At 32.3% G+C, this 23210-nt stretch overlaps 1 protein-coding gene across 1 annotated transcript; it reads left to right on the top strand.

Annotated features, from left to right (window-relative positions):
• Positions 1-7511: 7511 nt before the first annotated feature.
• LOC131061596 (protein MKS1) lies at positions 7512-8719 on the top strand. Its single transcript, XM_057995366.2, has one exon. The coding sequence runs from the start codon at positions 7730-7732 to the stop codon at positions 8438-8440; it is 711 nt and encodes a 236-aa protein (XP_057851349.2). The 5' UTR covers positions 7512-7729; the 3' UTR covers positions 8441-8719.
• Positions 8720-23210: the final 14491 nt, after the last annotated feature.

The following is a 23210-nucleotide window of genomic DNA, read 5'->3' as shown; positions in this document are numbered from 1 at the left end:
GTATTTTAAATAGCGGCACCATTTTATAACATCTGCAGATTGACAATAAAAATAAGTAAAATAAATATTCTTTCTTTACGAGGGATTTAGTGAAACATTCATTGTTTTTTATTTGTTTATGTTTAAACACACTTTTTTAAGGCTTTTATATAAAATATTATTAGGCTGCAATTCTAAAGGGTTTTCTAAAATGGTTCAGTGACTATTGTTGAGAATTTTAAAGAATTTTTGTAAATATATAATTTTGTGGATTTTGTAGTAATGTATGACCTCAAAAATTTAAGTTTAAAAGCTCAAAATTTTTAGGATAATGATAATTATCATTATTTTAGCAACAACCAATGTTAAATCTATAACTTTCTAATGCTCTGGAAAAAGGATTAGAAAATCTGTTTGATGGCAACACACACAAGAGCACAAGAAACAAACGTTACTGTTAGCAACAAAAGATTATCCTAAACAGGCATATCAAGAGAGATATTAAGCATGAAATAGAAAGCATATAAACATAGAATGAAATAGCTAATCAAGATGCTCATAGTTGCTCCTCCCTTGTTCCTCTCCTCTCCAAGTCCCAAATGAGTGTAGCTTTCAGCTTTTAGCACTAGCCATGGATGCCATATGGAGATTCAAGATGGTTGAATATGATAAGCAAATACTATGCAAGAGTAGATAGTGATGCTATGAAAAAGCTCTATGCTAATGCCAGTATAACAACAATACTCTAAAATGCTTCTTTTTGCTTGAGGAGAAGGGTTCTATTTATAGAAGAAATGGGGAAATGAAGGGTTAAGATTGAATGGTTTAATCAAGGGCCAAGTTTGAAAGTTGGGGATCCATGTGCACAATTGGCACCAATAAAATGGTGACAAGTGTCAACATAGGATTGGGTTGAGAGAAGAGGTTGGAGGCATTAAAGGCCTGAGAAGACCTCATGGTTATCTAGAAGGTAAGGGTCAAGTCTAAATTAGGATTACCCACTAGATTAGGAGTTAATGCAAGGATAAACCTTTGTGCAAATGTTTAAGAGATAATCATGGTCAAAGCATTAATGGCCTGATGAGACCTTTGGGTTGGGTAGAGGTTGAGTCAAAACAAATGTTTTAACCATGTGGGAGGGTTGAATTAACCATTAATGGTTATTGGAGACTTTGGGGATTAAGTGGTTGAAGGTTGAAAGCTTTCAAAGGTTATCCAAGACTTTGAGGGTTAATTTGTTGAACACACAAAGCATTAATTGCTTTTCAAAGACTTTGGAGTCTTTGAGAAGTGACTCCAATTTGCTTAGGAATGTGACAATATTTAGGGGATGGATTAGGCTAATTAGGAAGGGTTTAGAAGAATCTAGAAGGGGTTTAGGCATACAAGTGGATTTTGTAGGAAAATGCAAGTGGGAGAAATTTTGGTATTTTCAATTAAAATAAAATCATTTATTTCAATTAAATGGTGTAAGTTGAATTTGGATAAATATTTAAATAAATATTAATTTATTTAAATGAGAAAAATGAAGATAAAGCATTAAAATGCTTGAAGACTTTGAGGGAAACCATTAAAGGCTTGAAGACTTTAAGGAAAACCATTAAAGTCTTAAGAAGATTATAGAAGGAAGCCATCAAGTTTGAAGACTTTAAAGCCATCAAGTTTGAATACTTTAAGGGAAACCATTAAAGGTTTCAAGTGGGTGAGGATAAATAGGATTTTAAATAAATAATTTATTTAAAATAGTTGTGCAACTTGCTTTTGTAGGAAAATACAAGTGGGTGGAGGATAAAGGTGATTTAAATAAATGATTTATTTATTTAAATGTGAGAGGTGGGATTTTGGGGGATTTAAATAAATATTAATTTATTTAAATGTGAGAGAATATTTTAATTAAATAAATATGATTTATTTATTTAATTAATAGTCTGAATTTGGTTAAGTGAATTAAATCAAATAAATTGAATAATTTATTTAATTAATAGGAGAAGAGGGTTAAGATGAATTAATTAAATATATTAATTTAATTAATTATTAATTGATGGTTAAATAATCAAATAAATACTAAGTATTCATTTAATTAAGTGGACAGATTTATGTGACTACACTTTCAATTCAGATTTCATGGAGGCTTCTTAAATATTTCATATAGGAGAGTTATATTTAGCAACCAAATAAATTTTATTATTGAATTCAACAAGCTATGTGCACTGTCTAAATATGTTTGCCCTCTTGAAAAATCTATGATTTATCCATATGAATATCACCTAGATATGATGAAAGCTAAGTATATCATTTATAAACAAATATAAATCAATAAGTTTAATTTAAAAATTACACAACTAAATTTTAATAAATTATTATCTATATATATAATTATAGTGAAGGAAATCATGTTGCCAGTGTGTTGTGTGCTTTGGAATCTAGGGTTTTTGTGCATCTTCAAAAATGGGGAGTTTATGCACCTACCCACAATGCCACATGCAAGTCTAAACATTTTTCTTTCACTTCTTTAGTGGTGAGGTTTTCTTGCAAGTGATGATAGACTTGTGAAGTTAGGTGTTGTTAGGGGCGCTCCTCTACCTTTCAATGGTGGGTAGATGGCCAAACCTTCCTAGGGAAGGAAGCATTAGAATGGCTAACAAATGAAGTAGGTGGAAAAGGTACAGAGGAGGGGGCAAAGTGTTGGAGTCACACGGAATGGGGATTTTATTAACATTGCATTGGGCATTTTTGGGGGTGAGCAAGATGCTAATAGCCCAACAGTTTGCTTAGGGGTTGAGATAAATACTGATTTTTTTGAAAATGAGAATTTTTTTGCAGACCTGGGTTTGATTGGATGATTTCAAGGTTTTTGCCAAGTCTTGGTCAACATCACAAATGTATAACATAGTTTTGGATCCCCATTTTTGTGGGGGGTGTGCAAATCTATCCTGTGCCTTTGGATTTTTGGTGGTGGTGTTTGATAATGTGCAGGATAGGAAAAGAAGCCTATGTGAATACCTATGGAGCTAGAAGGAGAAGCATACATTATTGTTGAAACCATGGTACCTAATTCTTAATCTTGCCATGAAATCATTTGATAAGATTCCAATTTGGGTAAGACTTCTGAATCTCTCGCTTCAATATTGGTTTAAATGTTGATTTGAAGCTATAGGTAATACCCCTGATGAACCGGGGGCATAGTTGCCCAAGTTAGCAATACACCCAATATTTAAATGAATCGAAGTGCTCTCAAGTGAGTCAACCAATACACCCTTGATTTTTCAACCTCTGTAGGGTTAGGATCTCCCCGCTTCATTATCGAGGGCACTTGACTGCCAAATAGGCCCTTGGGGTGGGTGTGAGGAGGAATACTGTGGGTAGATTTTTTAGGATGGATGAGGGTTCCTTAGGATTTTTGAATACTACCCATGCACTCATTCTAGTAGAGATGGATATGATGAAAGCCCCTCCTACAATCTAACTTTGAAATTTGTCGAGGGAAGTTGGGTGCAATTGGTAGATTATGAGAGAATCCCTTTTAGGTGTCAAATATTCTTTCAAATAGGGCATATGCCAACCAATTGTGTCAAGCAAAAAATAGATCAAACAATCATCTTGGTGGAGGGAGGTCTCACCCCATCATTATTTAGTGGAGAAAGAATATTATAACACCCAAAAGGATTTGAACAGAAAGGGTGAAGGCAAAGCTTCTAAGAAAAGAAAATTGAGAATCCTTCGATTTCAATAGTGATGGGGGTATAGTGACAAAGAACAAAGATAGTTTTAAGGTTGTTTGTAGCTCTATTGTGGAAAAAAAGGCTAGACAAGTCAGTTTACATAATGTGGATAGTGGGGAGAAGGTATCTAGTTTACAAAGTTCAGATGGGGGGGCGAGGATCTCCTTTGGTGATCATACTAAGGAGCTATAGGGTGCAACAAAGATGGAGGATGACTAGAAAGTGGTGAAGGGGAAGAGGGATAAAAAGTCAAAACACAACCTGAACCTTGCAATGTGTTGTTTGGATCACGTACCAAGGTGAAGCAAAAATGAAGATGTAATTTTGTGACTTGTTAATGGGTCTTTGCACTTAGGTGTATTATTTTTAGGGAGAGGTGGCTCCCTAATTGTAGCCCCACTTGATTTGAGCAAGACTTAAAAACTGAGTTTCAATAAATAGATCAAAACCTAAAACCTATTACTGATATTTTAAAATTATTAAATTATAATATTCAAAACAAAATAAATTTACATATTTATTTAATAACATAGTACAATCTTTAAGAATATATATACATATAAACATACATCATAAAAATTAAACACTCAATCTAACAAACAATATTTTTTTTAACATGTTACAATTCTTATTTATTACCATTGGACAACTCAATTAGATTGTACACCAATTGTAATTACACTTGACATGTAGTCAATTTAACATTTATAGACTTAGAGCCTACATGCAAAATGAAAAATATTTTCATATATTTAATAAGTGATGGTGAAGCTACTAAACTTTCTTGTTTTGATCATATAATTTAAATAAAAATATCAAATATATAATTGTCTTAATATTAAATATTTAAAAAATATTGTAATATTATAAGTATCTTTAATTTTTAATTTCTTGAGTAAAGAATTCAAAATAAAATAATAATTTAACATTTTTTAAAACAATAAAGTTTATTTTTATTATTTAACACATTTCAACATAACTATTCCCTTAAAGATGCAATAATCTCAACCATTTTAAAGAAATATTTTTATTAAAAACAATTTTAACTTAATTTTAAATAATTTAGAAAATAAAAAATAATAGTTAATAAGTAATTTATAAACATTCAAATGTTTTCACAAGTTATAAAGGATTTATTAGTGAAATAAAATTATGTTATATATCTTTAAATAATTAAATACATAATTTTAAATGTTTAAGGATTTAAGAATTATTTTAAAATATATCAACAAAAGTTAAATACAATAAAATAACTTTGAAGTGAATAAAAGAATTTTTAAATAAATTTTTTAAGTAAAGTAAAATAAAGCAATTCAAGATTCTTATCTTTTAAGTTTTTAAAGATGTTTATACTAGTATATATTATGGTGCAATATCTTAGAGTGAATATTATACTTAAGGAATTTAGTTTAATTGGTGAAAAAGTATTGAGCTTAAGGTAGAATTTCAAAAATTGACTTTAATGTTAATATATAATGATCATGACATATAAAATATATTTTGAATTGTATAACTAAAAATATTATACATGAACATTTCTTAAAAAAGGTTAAAATAGTTATATATGAATAGGAGCATTTTTTCTAAAAAAAAGTTGGATATATTAAATTTATGATATAAATTAGATAGGTATCTTTAGGATTTCTCAAATACTTTTTAGTTGACTTTTTTTGAATATTTTTCAAAACTTTGATGAAAACAAAATAAATTAATTACATAGCTATACTTATTTTATATATCTTATAATGAATCTTAATATTTATTAAAAATGTTAAAAAATAAAAACAAAAACAAATAAGCTAAATAAATTTATTTTATTTTAGAACTATTTTATTTAAGACATATATAAACATAAATTTCTTTATTTTTATTTAAGAATTAAAAAATTTATCAAAAAATCCATGTAGTAAGAGATATCATTCTAGATAAAGTTTACTTCACTTGCTTCTAAATAAAATTTATATTTATATTTTACTTTTATGGGATGTTATAATGCGTATTTATTTATTTGAATTATTTTATTTATTTAACTACAATTTTATAGTTTTAGTTCTTTTTTTCAAATATTTGTTGATTGCCATTAGTTTTTTATTAGTTTTGTATATTATAGTTTTAATAGTTTTTGTTTTTGTCACCATAGTCAAGTGTCTTTTTTATTCTAGAACATGATGTAGAATATTATATTATAGATGATGTTATGTGATCTTGATTTTCTTGGAGGTTCAAAATTTATTTCAATTTTTTTTTTCATATTTCAACCTCAACAAGACTTGATCCTTGATGGCCTCATCATGAACCTTTCAACTTCACCAACAAGCCAAAGGCTCATTGAGTTATTTCAAATTTGAATATATGACATATTTTATTAAAAAAATTGTTTGCCTTGGATATCTAAATATGGTGGTGATAATAAACATTGGTAGATTTTTTGTGCTTGGTGTCACATATACCTAACTCCCAACCTCTTTTTTTAGTCAAAATATTGGTTCAATTCTTGATATTATTGATAAGTTCAAAGACACTTTGAAAGTAGTCATGCAACTACTTAATATGTCCTTATCATTGTAGATTTTGATGCTATGTTATTGCAATGATGATATAATTTGTAATTGAGTTCTCTTCTTACATAGGTCCCAAATGATCTTTAGACAATTCAAATGATCTTTAGACAATTCAAATGAATTATTTTTTTTTCTTTTATATATTACTATATATTACTATAGCATTCCATGCTTAAGTTTGTAAGAAATGACTAGTTGAAAAGGGATCAATTTAGAAGGATAATAAAATTTTATTTTATGAATTTAAAGATTAAAATTTTAGTTATGAATAATAGTGAGACATTCTATGGTGGCATCAAAGAGTCTCAGGTTTCATAGTAGTGTATATAAAGATTCCTTAACTTAAATTTGGGTCATAATTAATAACAATATTTAATTGGTTATTTTCTCATCACTTGATTTATGAGAATGGTAAAACATTTGCAATGAAATTCATGGAGTCTTGTACTATTGCTTTAAAGTAAATATAATACCTCTAAATTGATATTTCTTGGTTTTTAATAAATAGATGTATTTAAATATATGTTTTTTTAGTACAAAAAATTGGTAACTCCACCTTAAACTACATGTATTAGGTAAACTTTTTTATGTGACTGGTGGGGGAGACTAGACCTATGATCTCTTGCTTGCAACATGATGCTTTAGCCAATGGAACATGCATGATTAATCTAATCTAAGAAACACCAAAAATGAAAAAATAGATTAATATAATGAAAAATATATATTCAAAATTGATGAAATACAAATTACTATCAACTCCTACACAAAAAAATATATCTACTAGTCTATTTGTTGTTTTCTTGTTTTTTTTTAATAGAGATTTAATCTTCTCTACTCTTATACTCTTATTTTGTACTAGATTATGAAATTGATTTTATCTTTTTCAATTAAAAAAATATTAATTAATTTTTAAAAATATTATTAATAAAATAACTATATTGGTTTATTACACTTTTCACCTTTACAATATCACATCATATAATATATATATATATAATTCCAACAAACTAATAGATAATTCTATTTTTTTCAACTAGTGGAAGACATATTCACCATCTATCCAAACTCCCTTATTCAATTATATCTCTACTTTTTATAATGCCAGCTGTTTTCATTTGATTCCATTTATTCTAATTTTTATTGTGCTATTTTTTTAATCATATCCATTGCAGTTTTAATATGTCTGATATTATTTTATTATATAGAGCCAACTGCTCCTGTTGACCCATTTATAATTATTTTTTCGTTTACTCGTTCCCATCGCCGCCTGACGTTCACTTCTCAGCTATCCATTTATTAATGCTCTTTGAGTCTAGTTGCTTCACGTAATTTAATTCAGAGGCATATTCTCTGGATCCTTTGCCTCTGCTCAAAATTGCTCAAAATCTTCGTTGCCGCCATTAACAAAAATTGAAGCTTTTGTGCTGGAGGAAGGGTTTTTCTGACGAGAATCGCTCCAGAAGAATAATGAATTCTGCGCAGGAAAAGGCAGCAAGAAAGGAATTGCAGGGTCCTCGGCCGGCGCCTCTGAAGGTTTCCAGAGAATCGCATCAGGTGCGGAAGCCGCCGCTGCCGATTCAGTACAGACCGCCGGTTATTATTTACGCGCACTCTCCGAAAATAATACACACACAAGCCGGAGAATTCATGACGCTCGTCCAGCGGCTCACAGGTCGCTCCGCCAGCAACCCTGATTTAAATTCTCATCCTCCGCCGCTGCCGCCGCCTGATTTAAATATCCAACCGCCTCCAATGGCGGCGGCGGAGGCTTCCGCAAGCCAGGTCTTTGAGGCCTCTTATAACCCTCAAGCTGACAATTTTAGGGTTTCCAGTAGTAATCCTCCGCCATTTTCTGTGCCAGTGAAAGAATCGGAGAAATTTACCCGTAACATTTCACCGACGTCTCCAAATATTCCCGGCGGTTTGTTCTCTCCTTTGTCGCCAAATTTCTTCATTCCTTCTCCTCGCTTCTTGTCTCCCAGTCTTTTCCAAGGTTCGCCTTTGTTTACACCACAGATTCAGTCAGATTTCTCTGACCATTTCTTCTCGCCTAGGCATGTTTTCCAGAAGCAATCGGAACTTTTATTTACCCCTTCTTCCATTAGACCTTCCATGAACATGAACGCTTTTTGGTCTCCGTCTCCTACGGGTTATGATCTCTTTAATCATCGGCCATAAGGGTTACTGGCTTACTTTGTTGCATCAGCTTCCGTGTTTAGATACAGGAGTGCAGCTTGAAATTTGTCTTAGGGTTTTGATTTGATTGTCTGAATATGTATCAGCAACTCTGTAAATGTTGGCAAATATTGGCAAATCATTGCCAGGTGAGTTAATTACTTGCTCTCTCTGTACATTCTTATCGTATGTCTTTTGTCGGTGATCTGACTTTAGCCACCATGTTTGCTTTGCTTCTTTGTTCCTGATATTGAGTTTATTTATTCAAATCTTATTCAATCATCTCTGTTTTTTGGGGGTCAACTGTAGTTTTCGTTGTTACTATATGATTGTATTTTACCTTACCAACTAATATCTCTGCACCATACAAGAAATTTAATTCACAAGAGCATTCCAGTACAGGTAGAATTAATGCACCAGAACGATTTAGGTGAGGTTGTTGACAAGTAAAACTAAATATATAAAAAAATCTTGACAAATGCCAGGTTTATGATAAAATAATGTTCAATTGGAAAGAAATGTGCAGATCTAATGCAATATGAAAATAACTATATGGCTGGAAAACAAAAGTAGGTAGTGAGAAAGGTTTAAAAGTCAATATTTGAATGACACAAAACATATGAAATAGGAAGAGTTTTAAATTTACTTTTTATGTTAATAAACATATGAATGTTAAAAATTTGATGATGAAACATGAAGTTTGATTTAAAATGTTCAGGTAAAATATTTAGACAATCAAATTTAGAAATAATGCATACTAATATCATAGATTGTGGAAATTATATGTTTGTGATGCCCTCCTAAATGGCACAAGGTTAGTGAATGATTAACAACACAAAAAGACACAAAAACGTTAGATTGTTAGTGTTGGTCAACCAAAAACTAATCTAAAAAGCATACTAGATTTATGTGACTACAGTTTGTACTTGGTATTAATTTTTGTGCATGTTCGTATTTTTATACATATGTAATTTTATTTCATCTCTCCTTTTGTATTGTAAGACAAGTTTATGATCATGGATTTATCTTTATTAAATTAAAAACTTGGCCAATTCCTACCTAGAGAACAATTTCAATTTTGTGTATTGTTTTGCCATGTCTTTTTATTTAAATACATTCATATTGATCATCTCCTAAGCATGTGTACGCATTTTTTGCAAGTTTAATTTAGAGAAGACATCCCCATGTGACATACTAACAATCATACTAAGGTATTCTTAAATGCCACTAGCCCTCAAATACCAAAAGACAAAAAAACTAAGGGGAATTAGACGAAATGAAGAATAGGAATATGATTTAGGATATGTCCTTAGTTATGGACAAGTATTAGATCATGGGACTCATCCTTGCACGATGTCAACAAATCTATTTTTTATTTCAAGGCAAATACTAGAGTGCCATTTGATTTTTTTGATCTTGAGATATATCAAATTCAAACCTAGCGCAAATTCAATGCATTCATTAGTTTTGGAGTTAAGTACAATTGTTTCTATTTATATTTAGCATTCACTAAATGCTACAAATCATCTAATTTATTAGTCCTAGTGGGCTAGCTCACAATTAATTTGTCTAGGCTAATAGTGCTTATGTGTAAGCACGGGGGCTTCACTAAATAGGCAAATATCATATTGAACGTGCGTTCATATTAGGGGGTTTAATATCCCAAAAATGAGGGTGCAATATATTGCCCATCGGTGAAAATAGGGGGGTTTTTAATTCGGGCTATGAAAAAATGCAATATTTTGTGCAAATAAGGGGGTTTTTAATTCAAGCTGTGTATTGGGAGGGGGTGGAAAAAAAGAAATTTAGGGCAATATTTTTTGAAAATAGGGGGATTCTTTAGTATGCCATGAACACGTGCTATAACCCAGGTTCACTAAGTGAAGCCCTCGTGTGTGTAAGCATTTTATTGGATTAGCCTTAATTAAACCTAAGGAAACTTTATATTTCTTTACAATTTTGGCAAACTCAATTGATCTTACACAACCTATCTTTTTCTATGAAATCTCAACCAATGTTAGGGCTTATAGATTTGATAATCCTTTTGTACTCTTGTGTCTCATTTTGCCTACCTTTCTAATTTACACATTTTGCATATTTGATAGATGATTGGTATTCTAATCTACAACACGTCATACCTCATTTTGATATAATTTATTTGCTCTTGTTATGGTTTTAAGTCTTTATGATTACTTCGTGAACCCTACATCCTATAGAACCTTGTAATCACATCATCGAATACATTCACCACTCTCTTATTGATCATGACATGTTTATAAAATTGGTGACATGTGATCGCTTAATTATTGTTTCACTATAACATTCTATCATGCAAATGGGACAACTTTGTCAATGGAAGCATTGTATCATCACATAAACTTATTTATATATTTAATGATTTGATTATCACTTTCCCATCTTTATTAGATACAGAGGGCACTTCACTCTTTCATGATTACCACATGTTGCATACTTCTTTATGAAGAGAAATGATAATTCTTGATTCTAATTGTATTCTACCTTTGAGCACTTTGCATTGATTTATGATTTGCCTTATAATACATATATTATAAAGAATACACATGATGTACACATGTACCTTCTATTGCTATGGATGATATATCTCATGATGATGATATACGTCATATGGCATATGATTCTTCATATGTAATGTCTCAAATTAAATAACATTTTAAATAGCAACAAATTCACAATTTCATTCCATAAACTGTCTAGAAAAATCACATTGACTAAGTGACTAGTTTATATCATTTAACTCTCAAATTTTATCAGAAGCTTCCCAAATTGTTAATTATTAATTTTCAATGGAATATTGAACATTTTGGATTTATTTCATTAAAAATGTTCACTACAAATTACAGAAACTAAATCAGAAAATTACACATTGGTTTGAAGAAGAACAAGTCAAAATGAGTTGGAAACACCACAATATTTTTTTTTTAATTTCTGATATAGACAATAAGAAATCAAGTATGAGACATTAATATGAATAAAAATAAAGTTCTACAACATTAAAACCAATAATCTACTAAATTTATCAAACATGTTGAGCACATAGGGAACTCTACAATGATGCAAAACAACACTCTTCGAAACGATACTTCTAGAACAACACCTATGAAAAGCAACACAATTGGTCACACCAAAACTAAAACAAGAGTCCCAAACCAAACATTAGAAACTACCAAACCACCTAAATCCTTCAATACCAATGCAACTTGTGGGCTAGATTGCTCTCTATGAATAAGAGAGATTTACCACCCTTGAAAAGAGGGTTCTTGTAACAAAGTATCATCCATGAAGAATATTATGAATTTTGTTACAAGAACCCTCTTTTCAAGGGTGATAAATCTCTCTTTAACTCCAAACCATATCTCATTATGTAACCCTTTTGAGATATCAAGTTCCTCTTATGTTCTTGCAAAAGTGAAATAAATTGACCTATCTGTCTCTAAATCAAGAGAAAAAAATCCACCTAATATATTCTCTATTGCTTGGAAACAAGAATCCATCCATAATTACAGAGGTAAATATGGAAGTCTTACCCATACCAACATTATAAAAAAAACTTTGTCTTAGTATTAAAGATTGTTGGAAACCAAGGTTTAACCAACAACATAATTTTCTCATAGAATTAAGATCAAATACTTTGGACATTGATATATAGCTCAATAATTCCTTTTGTATATTTAAACTAGCTTTTTCTTATTCATTCATATAAATTCACAAGACTTTTCCATAGAGTATTGAGCTTATAGATTAAACCTTGCAAAAAGATTTTTTCTTCCGATTAATGTCTTTGTTACCCAATGTAACATTAAGTAATATGTTGTATATATAGAATGATAATCAAACTACACATATTTTCCACTAACCATGACACCTTCACCTTCTTCACACTATTCAGATATCTTTAGTCATTGAGAACAATTTCACTTGAAGTAATTATTTCTCTCTCAAGCCTTTTTTTTAAATATCTTCTCAAATACCACCATCGTGACCTTGTTTACAATAAGTTATAGAGGCCTCTAACATTGTATTCTTAAATAGAGATGGGTCCAGTACTAACTTTTCTGCCATTTGTTTTATTGACCTTCAATCCTTAAGTTGTCATCAGAGAATACATGAAAAATGTATTTTCTAATGTGTTTCCACCCTGGAACAATGCATTAGGGTTAGGAAAAGAAAGAGTGGGTGCAAACATATGCCATGAACCCTAAGTATCCCCTTAATAATGTGAGATTCAAAAGTCTGCCTTAGTATAATATTCTCCACACCGTCCTTAGAAGGACTCGTGACAGCATAAATCTTCTTTTTGTTTTGGTTTGAATATACTAGTGAGGAATTAAACGTCACCCTCCCTTAATATTCAGCTATTGATAAGAGTCCTATAATGGATATGATAGATCTATCCCAACTAAGCACTTGGAATAACAAAATGAGAGTTCTTTCAAAATAACGTATACTGGTGATAAAGATTTAATTCTATGACTAAGAATACAAAACCAATATGTACAGTCACGGTATAATAAAAAGACAATTACTTCCTCTGCATATTACTTTTAACCAGATAGGGTTAGTTTTCAACAGAGTCAAGATAGTAAAGATTCGTTCAATTATGATGTATCTCTTACGAGAACTAGACTTTATTTCATGCATTGAAATTTGTAAAATATTTACTTTGATGAAAGCAATAGCAAAATGCAAGCAAGAAAGACCATGCCTGATGATAGTAGCTGCTATTGAAGAGACAATGATTCAATTCTGAGCTTGCAAACTACAGTTCAACACTTCGCTGAAACAAGAACGGTATTCCATCTCTATTTGATCTATCTATTATGCACTGTAAAAGTCAAGACTTATTGCCTTTCTTCGAGAGTGAAACTATGAAATGAGTAACTATCATTTTGAGCTCACAAAGAGAGCTTCTTTTAAACCATGGATTTCAAAATTTATCCATTATCTCTTTAGCGTCCAAGGATTAGTTGCCGCATGCTACAATGCATCTTAACAAGAGTCTAAACATGCCAATTCCAAATAAATTTACATATATGAAAGCTAAGAACTGATTGCAATAATCCTCTTCTCATGCTTTAAAATGTTTATTTGATGGAGGAGGCATTGACTTATTATAAAATTTCCATATTAATCTACATAGAATCGGTAGGCCAATGACTTGGCCGAGTTCAAGTAATTAATGTCTTATAATAGTTTTCATTTAAATTGATATGGCTCGAGCATTACAAAGGTATCAAAGAAATATTAATGAGTATCTGTGCTATAGTCGATGATGGCTTGGGCTTTCATAGCCCCAATATATGATTTCAGATCATTGAATCTTAATATAGCTAAATTATTATACAATAAATCTCTGCATGTACTTATGTGTTCATTGCATATGTGTGCACATGCGCACATACACACACATGCAACTATTTACATATATATTTATGTACATATTATTAAAATAGCATTCTGTATAATTTTCAAGTGTTAAAATTATCTTCAAAAATTATATCTAACTATCTCGATCAAAAGGGAGACAGAGACCTAGACGTGATAAGGTTCAACTAACTCAAAAATCTAGTTTGAGTACTATAACCGACTTAGATATCCAAGACTTTACAAGGTGTCAAAAAACAAAACAACCTTACCTAACTTTAGGACAACTTCACCTATACATACCAAGCTTAAGTGGCAAACTTTTTTATCCTCATGTCTACGACCCTCTCTCCAATGATGCTCTCCTTCTCTTTCCTAAGGGTGGAATGGCATACGCTACATGTCCACCTTAGAAACATACTATAGTTAGGCCATATCTTAAAACCATATAAAATATAAAAATATCAAAACATTAATTACATTATTGATCATTTGAGTCAAATATTCATTCATTCCAATGAAAACTCATTTAAACATCTAATTGATGCAATCACATAACTAAGCATACATTCACCTCAAAGTTATTATGCAGGAAAGGAAAATGGTAACTATATCATAAGAGGAATGTAGCAACTCAATTTAAAACCTTCACATACATAAGGGTGGCACAATGCATAGTGGCTCTAAATAAGCTACCAAGGTACCCCTATGATAGATTGATTGTCTTATAATTATGAAAACAAGTGGATGATGCCCATGGGTTAGTGGTAAACAAACATAAGCCCTGCTTCCAATTGCCTATCAAAGTAGAGGCATGCACTTGCTTGGAAATGAAAACAACAAAGGTTGTAGAACTTGAATTGTTAATGATTTCCTTGAAGCCCTTGAACATGGATAGAGATAGGTTTGACCCCATTGGTACCTTTAGTCAAATGATTGGGTCCCATTTTAAGAATGTTCTTGACATTGAAGACCATTGAGAAAATTGTATCGATGATTAAGAATGTCCCATTTTAAGTTAAAAAAATTGCAAAATAGACCTCGACTAAGCTAACCAAGTTGGTGGGATGTGGATTTTAGATGAAGCTAGAGCTAAGGAAAATGAAAATAAATTGCATTTGTTGTATAATTCAAACAATATTTTTGATATATGCATACATAATGTTGATATAAACATGGTTGAAATTGAAGATATGTAGCATAGAGCTAGATATGTATTGAAAAATGGACACAAGAGTGGGTTAATAAGCCTTATCAAATGCTCCTAGTCCCCCAAGTAGAAGGGCAAACATAGTAGGAACAAGAAAGTAATTCAAAGAGTAAGAAGACTCCCTCTTCAACTAGACCACCTCCTCCCACTTATCCAACTGGTCGTGTGAGAGTGGTTAAAAGTGGATAAGCAAAGAAAAGCTAGAGAAGAAGCTCAAAATGCCCCTTCTACTAGCAAGGAGAAGCTTAGAAAAGAGAAATCTATCCATCTTGTTACTACCACAACACCCTCGTTAATCCATCAAAGGACTATGTCTTCCAAGGCCAAAGAGAGAACTAAAGAGGTACCTAGAGACATTCCAAGGATCTACAAAAGGTTAGAAAAGGGCCTAAGAGAGTTCCTAAAAAATTGAATCTTCAGAAGAAGAAGTCGAAGAAGAAGCACAATTGCATAAAAGAAAGAGGGTAAGGGCGAAAACCCCCAATTCACAAAAAACATGATGCTCCTATTTGTTCTACTCAAAGGGAATCAACAACTCCTCCTTGACAATCCTCAATAGACCAAGAAGGGATTCCCATTCAAACTTTTTCATGTGATGTACCAGAAAAGGGGACTACAGAACAAAAATCTCTATATACAATTAACATAGAAGATGATATAGAAGAGGAAGCTAAGAAGAATGAGGTTCTAGAGACCAATGTAGAAGAAGAGCCTAAAGTAGAATAGAATCTCCCTTAGGAAATACATAAGGAGAAGATTTTCCCTAAGTGAATGTAGAAGAGGAGGTAGGAACAAAAGGTGGTGAGTAAAATAAAGGGATAATGCAGCAATTGACATAGATGCACTCAATAAGGAAAGTGAAGAAGATTTGCATTCCATGCTTGGTGCAGGAGGTATTGATGAAGATAATGAAGAGGAAGACCAACAACCTCATACTCCTAAGGAACACCAAGAAGAGGAAATTATTGAAGAACATCATGATGAGGATTCTGGTCTTGGATGTAAAGGAGGTGAATTTTATAGTGATCAGCATGAGGGAAATCGTGAGGAGTTTCCTAAAGAACAAGAATAGGAAAAGGATCAAGAATATGAAGGAGATAAACCTACACCACATGTTGAAGAACAAAATATTGAATAATAACATCATTAAGAAGAAAAATATGATGGAAATAAACAAGCAATAGATGAGGAGAGTAATAAATTGGCCAAACACCAACCTTAGACAAGTATGGGACAACACCAACAACATAAGGATGAAAATGTATTGAGAACATAAATCTTCTCTGAAATAACTTCTAGCACTACTCTTATATGGTTAACACAAACCATCAAAAAAAGGTAGTGAAAATACAAAGAAGTGAGTGAAGAAGACTTCAGTATCTTAGAGAAAGCCTTCAAAACTCTGAAGGCGAAGAAGAGAGCCAGAAAAATATCCATGGTTACAACAATGTATGTCATTGATCATCAAAGGGATCAAGTTGTAGTTCCTCTAGTGGGTTGGATAAACCCAAGAGTGAAATGGAAGCGCAAGACTGTCAAGTGCAAGAAATAGACCTTGGAGTGCAAACTAAATTAGGCAAGAGGCATTCTCTCTAGAAATTTGTGGATGCAATTTTTACGAGAGTTGATAAGGAGGAAGATTCCAAGGAATAATTAAGAGCGCAAACTAGGGAGTTGAATAAATATATTGGTCACTTCTTAGGACCAATAGATTCTTGTGATCCTTTGACAAGCTTGGAGATTACATTGTCACAAGGTGCAACTTTTCAAAGAAATGATTCATTTATTCCACCTGCATTAGAATGACAATGAGATATTAAGTAGCAGGGTGAAGAAGCAATTAATAAAGTCATGAGTTTGTACCATGCTATAAAGGATCAGTTGACAATTTTGCATAGAATTTAATGATTTGGGAAGGTGGGAAAGGTTTAATTATTGATGATACCACCCTTATGTGGGACGATTATCTCTCTATCCTTTGAATCATAATGTCAACTACAAAAATGAAAAGATGCACTACTGAGGAAAGGAGTTCTTGATGACTTTACCAAGAAGATGTCTAAGAGTGGATAAGGACCATTAAGATAGTAAGAATAAAATATTAGAAGGCTAAGGGGAAGATCATTGAACAAATTAATGATGTAAATGCATTGCACATTAGAGCAGAAGAATTTATAGAGTATCTCCCTTGTATAGTCCTAAATGAATGGATCACGATAATTGATGTTGAGGATATAGTGCAGGAGTTCAAAGGTAAACTTCATAAGTACTATAATACAAAGACAATTGATCAAATAAGGAAATGAAAAATAAATTTAGATCATGAGAGCAAAGATCCCTTAGTTCAAGGAGAAGAAAAGAAAATTAAAAAATATGTGGCAAGAAATTGGCACTCAAACTGAAATTTACCAAGACACCTCACATAGAGGAGTTGAATGGAGTGGTGAATTCTTTTAATCAAGTATTTCTTAAGGCAGTCACTCACCTATAAGAAACATGTTTCTCATCTCTCCTAAGTATTTTGTAACTATTATAAACCAATAAAGGAATAGAAGATTGAAAACTTCAATTCCAACAAGCAGTGAACACAACTTGATGTCTAAAAACATGTTTTTGGCAAACAACAATTGAACTTAAGTTCCTCATGACAATAAGAGCATGAAAAAGGTCAATTTTTCTTTGATCGTCATGCCACAACAAAAATGAGCTGACTTCAATCATCCATGCCCAAAGAATAAGCAATAAAACCTATGACTTGTGGTTGGAAATCACATCAGAAGAGAGTAGCCTCACACTCCTAGTCAGTCATGCTAAAATAGGGCATGTTTTTTGAAGATTAAAAGCCCCAAACTAATATTCCGCCTCTTGCATGAAGATTAGATAAAGTTACCTTCAGTAATAGATAAGTTTTAGAGAATTTATATTTAGTTTTTATTAAATTTCAACCCTCAATCATGCCAAGAAACTCTAGTTTTGGGTTTGTTCATTGAGCATTCTAAACTCTAATTAAACCCTTCATTTTGATATAAAAAGCGTTGGAATTTTATGTAGCTCCATTATAGAAAATTATTTATACACTTTTGGTTTGATTTCCTACCAAACTTGTGTTGGAGATTGTTGTTATCTGAGCTTGTATGGCTGTCATTGATTTCAAACTTAGTTATCCAGATGGATGTTGGTCTGGATATGCTATTGGTTGTTGCAATTAATGTTCTTGATGAATTGGTTGTGTCATCCTGTATTCAGGATGGTTTAGAAAGCTTTTAGTTCCATTCAGACTGTTACAAGTGTGGTTTCCATTGCACCAAAATATCGACCTATTAATGCTCGATACAACCACCAGACTTATAGAATCCATAGGAGGTGGTTAATCCATGTCACAAACCTGAGCACTGCACTTCACTGCACAAGGAGACCAAGGGTGCAGACCTTTCAACAATCCCCCCTAGTACAAGTGAGGGGTTTGAACCTGTGACCAAGCTCTGATACCACTTGTTACAAGTGTGGTTGTTGTTGCACCAAAAGATCGACCTATTAATGCCTAATACAACTACTAGACTTATAGAATCCACAGAAGGCGGTTAAGCCATGTCACAAACTCTAGCGCTGCACTGCACAACACAAGGAGACCAAGGGTGCACACCTTGCAACACGGACATGTTGCTAATTATGTTGCGGTTTAGTGGATCATATTATTTTGGTTTGGATATGTGTTGGAAGATGTTTTGGGATGTTGATTTGGGTCTCACCATGGCGTGTGCAGACATACATTGAGTATTTTGTATTGGAAGTGGCTATGTGGCCGACTTGTTGATAATGTCTACATGTTACATTTGGCAACGCCTTTGAAGTATGTGTTAGCATGTGCGGATTATTGAATCAACCATGGAATGATGTTTTGCAATATGGTTTGGTTCCCTCTTTCTCCAAGAGTGGACCGATCTAAGTATTTTAGGTCTAGGTGCCTTACTTTGTGTAATATTGCTTATATTATTTCGGCCAACCATTAATTAGGATTTCAATGTTGTATCTCATATTTAAGATGTGTGGATGGATGAATTGTAGTGTAGGTGAAAGTGAATTGTGTGAGAAGTGTATGTGACTGATTTGCAAACAGATTTGAGTTTGTGGTGATGTGAAAGTTAGTTTGAGAAGAGCTTTGAAGGTGATATATTCTACAAGATAGTGTGTTGTGACAATGAATATTATTAGAGACGTTTACCATGATTTTGGTCACTTGATCCATTTGTTCAAGGATAATTTCATGTTCAAGATAATCCTTCTCAATTTCAATCCAGCTATTTAATTCATTGCTAACTGACTATGAGTTCTTTGGTAGTAGTTTGTATCTTGAGCTAAAGAAGTGATATTCAATTGAACAAGTCCTCTTTGTATCTTCCCTAAGATTGTGCGCCTTAGTTCTACAAGTCCTTCAGGTGTTGGTGCTCCTTGGAAATAAGCCTAAAATGTTGTAAACATTGTTATTCATATTGTGAGTTAGATTCTCAATGTGGTTTTTCCCTGTTTGGGTTTTCCACATAAATATGGTCTTCATGTGTTGATGGTTAATGGTATATGTGCTAATGATTAATGTGTTATTCCTAAGTAAGTTAATGGTGTTTATTAATAATCTATTTTGAAGTTTTGGACTGATTCACCTCCCCCCCCCTCAATCCTGTCGAGTGTTCAACAATTTGTATCAGATCCACGGGGGATTCACTTAGTGAACCTGGTTTATATCATTTGTGTTCATGGCATACTAAAGAATCCCCCTATTTTCAAAAATATTGCCCTAAAATCCCTTTTTGTCACCCCCTCCCAATACACAACCCAAATTAAAAACCTTCCTATTTTCACCAAATATTGCATTTTTTCATGGCCCGAATTAAAAACCCCCCTATTTTCACCAAATAGACAATATATTGAGCTCATTTTGTGAGATATGAAACCCCCCAATATGAATGAACGCAATATAATATTGCCTAGTCAATGAAGCCCCCTGTGATCAGAGCAAGGTTCCTCTTTCGAAAGCTTAACTACTTGAGGTAGACCTAGAGATGGTGCAAGACCTTCATGTTAAAGCATTGATGTTTGATGGAACAAACTTTACTTAGTGGAAGGAAAGAATAAAATCTTACTTGGAAGCATTATAGAATAGAATTTGGGAGATTATTCAGATAGGTTATCAACACCTTTCGAATGGACCATCAACTCCGAATGAAATTAAGACTCAAGAGACAAATGAAAAAGCTAGAACAATACTTATCATCTATCTTAGTGATGAAGTATTTGGCAAAGTTAAAGGAATGAAAGAAGCAAAGTGAATTTGGAACAAGTTGTGTTGTGTATATGAAGGTGATCTGAAGACCTAACAAGCAAGAGTTTTGAACCTAAAGCAAAAGTTTAAAGGTTTCATAATGGTTGATGATGAAAATATTGAGAGCTACATACATAGAGTAAATGATACCCTGTAAGCTATCTGAGTTGTTGGAATGCTAGAAGAAAGTGATGTCATCAGAAAGATCTTGTTTACATATACCAAACCCTACAAATTGGAGAAGTGTGTTATTGAAGAATATCATGATCTGAATAACTACACAATTGATTAGCTTATCAGAACATTGTTTGCCTATGAAATTGGAAAAATGGAAGATATAAAATCCTATCAAAGAGAAGCTACATTTAACATTTCAAGGATATCAGGAGATGAACCGAAAGCAAGTGATAATCTCGCTGAGATTGAAGCAAACATTGTAAGAAGACTGAAGAGAAGAATTGGAAAGTACAAAGGTAAGCTTCCCTTGAAATGTTTTAACTATGGAAGAATTGGTCATTATGCTTCTATATTTATATATAAATAAGAATATAAAAAATTTGATGATGATGAAAAGAAAAGTAGATATAGAAGACATGATTTTCAAAAAAGAACAAATGATAGAGATAAAGGGAAAAAGATTTTTTTCTCTATGGAGGCACATTCATCTAAAGAAAAAGATGTTGAGGACTTGAATGAAGAATCTTTATTTTTGGTTATAAAATAGAAGAATAGGATAGGTTTGGAAGATTGGAAGAGAAAAATGTATTGCATGCTAAAGTTGAACCAAGATCATGGACCATTGATCCCGGATGCTCAAATCATATGACTGGAGACAAAGACAAGTTTATGAATTTAAAGAAGTATGATGGTGGATCGGTGAAATTTGCAGGAGAGAAAGTTGCACCGATTTGTGGAATTAGGGAACATCTCGATTGATGGTAAGAATAAAATTGATCATGTTTATTTTTTAGAAGGTTTGAGACATAGTTTGTTGAGTATTAGTCAGATGTGCAATAGAGGCTATGAATTTATGTTCACCAATACTGGATGTAATCAGAAAAGGTAAAACCAAAAAGTTGGTAGCAGAAGGAATTAGGACAAGTGGAAATGTTTATTATATAAAAGAAAAAAGTGAAAACAGATGTTACCTGAGTCAGATCAATGAATGTTGGTTATGGGATAAGGAGATGGGACATGTTAACTTTGATAACATGATAAAGATCAATGACTTTAAAGCAGTAAGAAATTTACCAAAGATTATTAAGCATATTGACACAGTGTGCAGGGAATGTCAGTTAAGGAAGCAGACAAAGAGAAGTTTCAAGAACAAGGAGTATTCTACGTCATATCCATTGGAGATACTTCATAAAAAAAATGTGGCCCTACAAGGACGAGTGGACTTAATGGTGAAAGGTATTTTATGTTACCCATTGATAATTATTCTAGAATGACATAAATTACATTTTTTTGAGAAAAATCTAAAGCTTTTGAAAGATTTAAAGTTTTCAATTCAGTGGTAGAATGTCAAGTTGTTGTTAGAATCAAGTGCTTGAGATCTGATAGAGGTAGAGAATTTACTTAAAATGAATTCAAATTTTTTGTGAGAAACATGGTATTAAAAGATATCTTTATGCTCCAAGAACTCATCAGCAGAAGGGTGTGGTAGAAAGGAAGAATAGAATTGTTATTGATATGACTAGAAATATGATGAAATATGCTAACTTGGCTAATGTGTACTAGAAATAAGATGTGCATACTATTGTTTACATTCTTAACAGGGTTCAGATAAGAATAAATCATACTAAGACACCTTATGAGTTGTGGTATGGAAGACCACCTACTATGAAATGTTTTAGAATCATTGGGAGTAAGTGCTATAATAGAAGAGATGAGAATGACCTTAGAAATTTTGATAGCGGAGCAGATGAAGGAATATTCTTGGGATATATTATGAATAGAAAAGCATACTGGTGTTACAATGGGAGATTAAACAAGATAGTGGAGAGTACAAATGTGAAAGTATGTGAGGTATGGAATTAGACTACCCCTAAACCTTATTCAAGAGACCGAGTTTGAGATTATTCCTATTGTTGTAGAAGAAAAGATAGTTCTGGAAGGAAACAATGAAGAAAAATTAAATGGAACGGAAAAAGAAGATAAAGAAGAACTGAAGTAAGCAATCAAGACACCAAAATATGTGTAGAGGAATCACTCAAAAGATTAGATAATCAGAGACAAGAACAAAGGAGTCCAGATAAGAAGTTTTATAGAGGTAAATGAGCAAATTAATTGTTGGTTTCTTTCACTTATTGAACCTATATCATATCAAGAATTGTGCAAAGAAGAAAATTGGGCAAAAGCAATGAAAGAAAAATTGAATCAGATAAAGAAGAATCAGACTTGGGAGCTAGTACATAGAATGGTGAATAGAAATGTGACATGAACTAATTGGGTGGTCCAGAACAAACTGAATGAACAAGGACAAGTCACAAGGAACAAAGCAAGATTGGTACGTAAAGGTTATTCTCAAGTAGAAGGTATTGATTTTGAAGAAACTTTTGCCCCATTTGCTAGGATGGAAACTATTAGAATGTTTCTTGCTTTTTCTGCCTACGAGAGCTTTAGAGTATATCAGATGGATGTTAAGTCAGAATTTTTTAATGGAGAAATGGAAGAAGAAGTATACATTGAACAACCAAATGGATTCAAATTGTTTGAAGATCCAGACATGGTTTGCAGATTGAAAAATGTATTGTATGGACTTAAACAAGCAGCTAAGTATGGGTGGTTGAGCCTCACACACTCTTTTGGCCTCTTATGCCACCTCTCATATCCTTTGATTT

The sequence above is a fragment of the Cryptomeria japonica genome, chromosome 3 (assembly GCF_030272615.1).
Source record: "Cryptomeria japonica chromosome 3, Sugi_1.0, whole genome shotgun sequence".
Lineage (NCBI taxonomy): Eukaryota > Viridiplantae > Streptophyta > Pinopsida > Cupressales > Cupressaceae > Cryptomeria > Cryptomeria japonica.
This window is presented reverse-complemented; position numbering and strand designations above follow the sequence as displayed.

Excerpts from the sequence above, each read along its gene's own strand:
- LOC131061596 (XM_057995366.2), top strand. The coding sequence starts at position 7,730 with ATGAATTCTGCGCAGGAAAAGGCAGCAAGAAAGGAATTGCAGGGTCCT.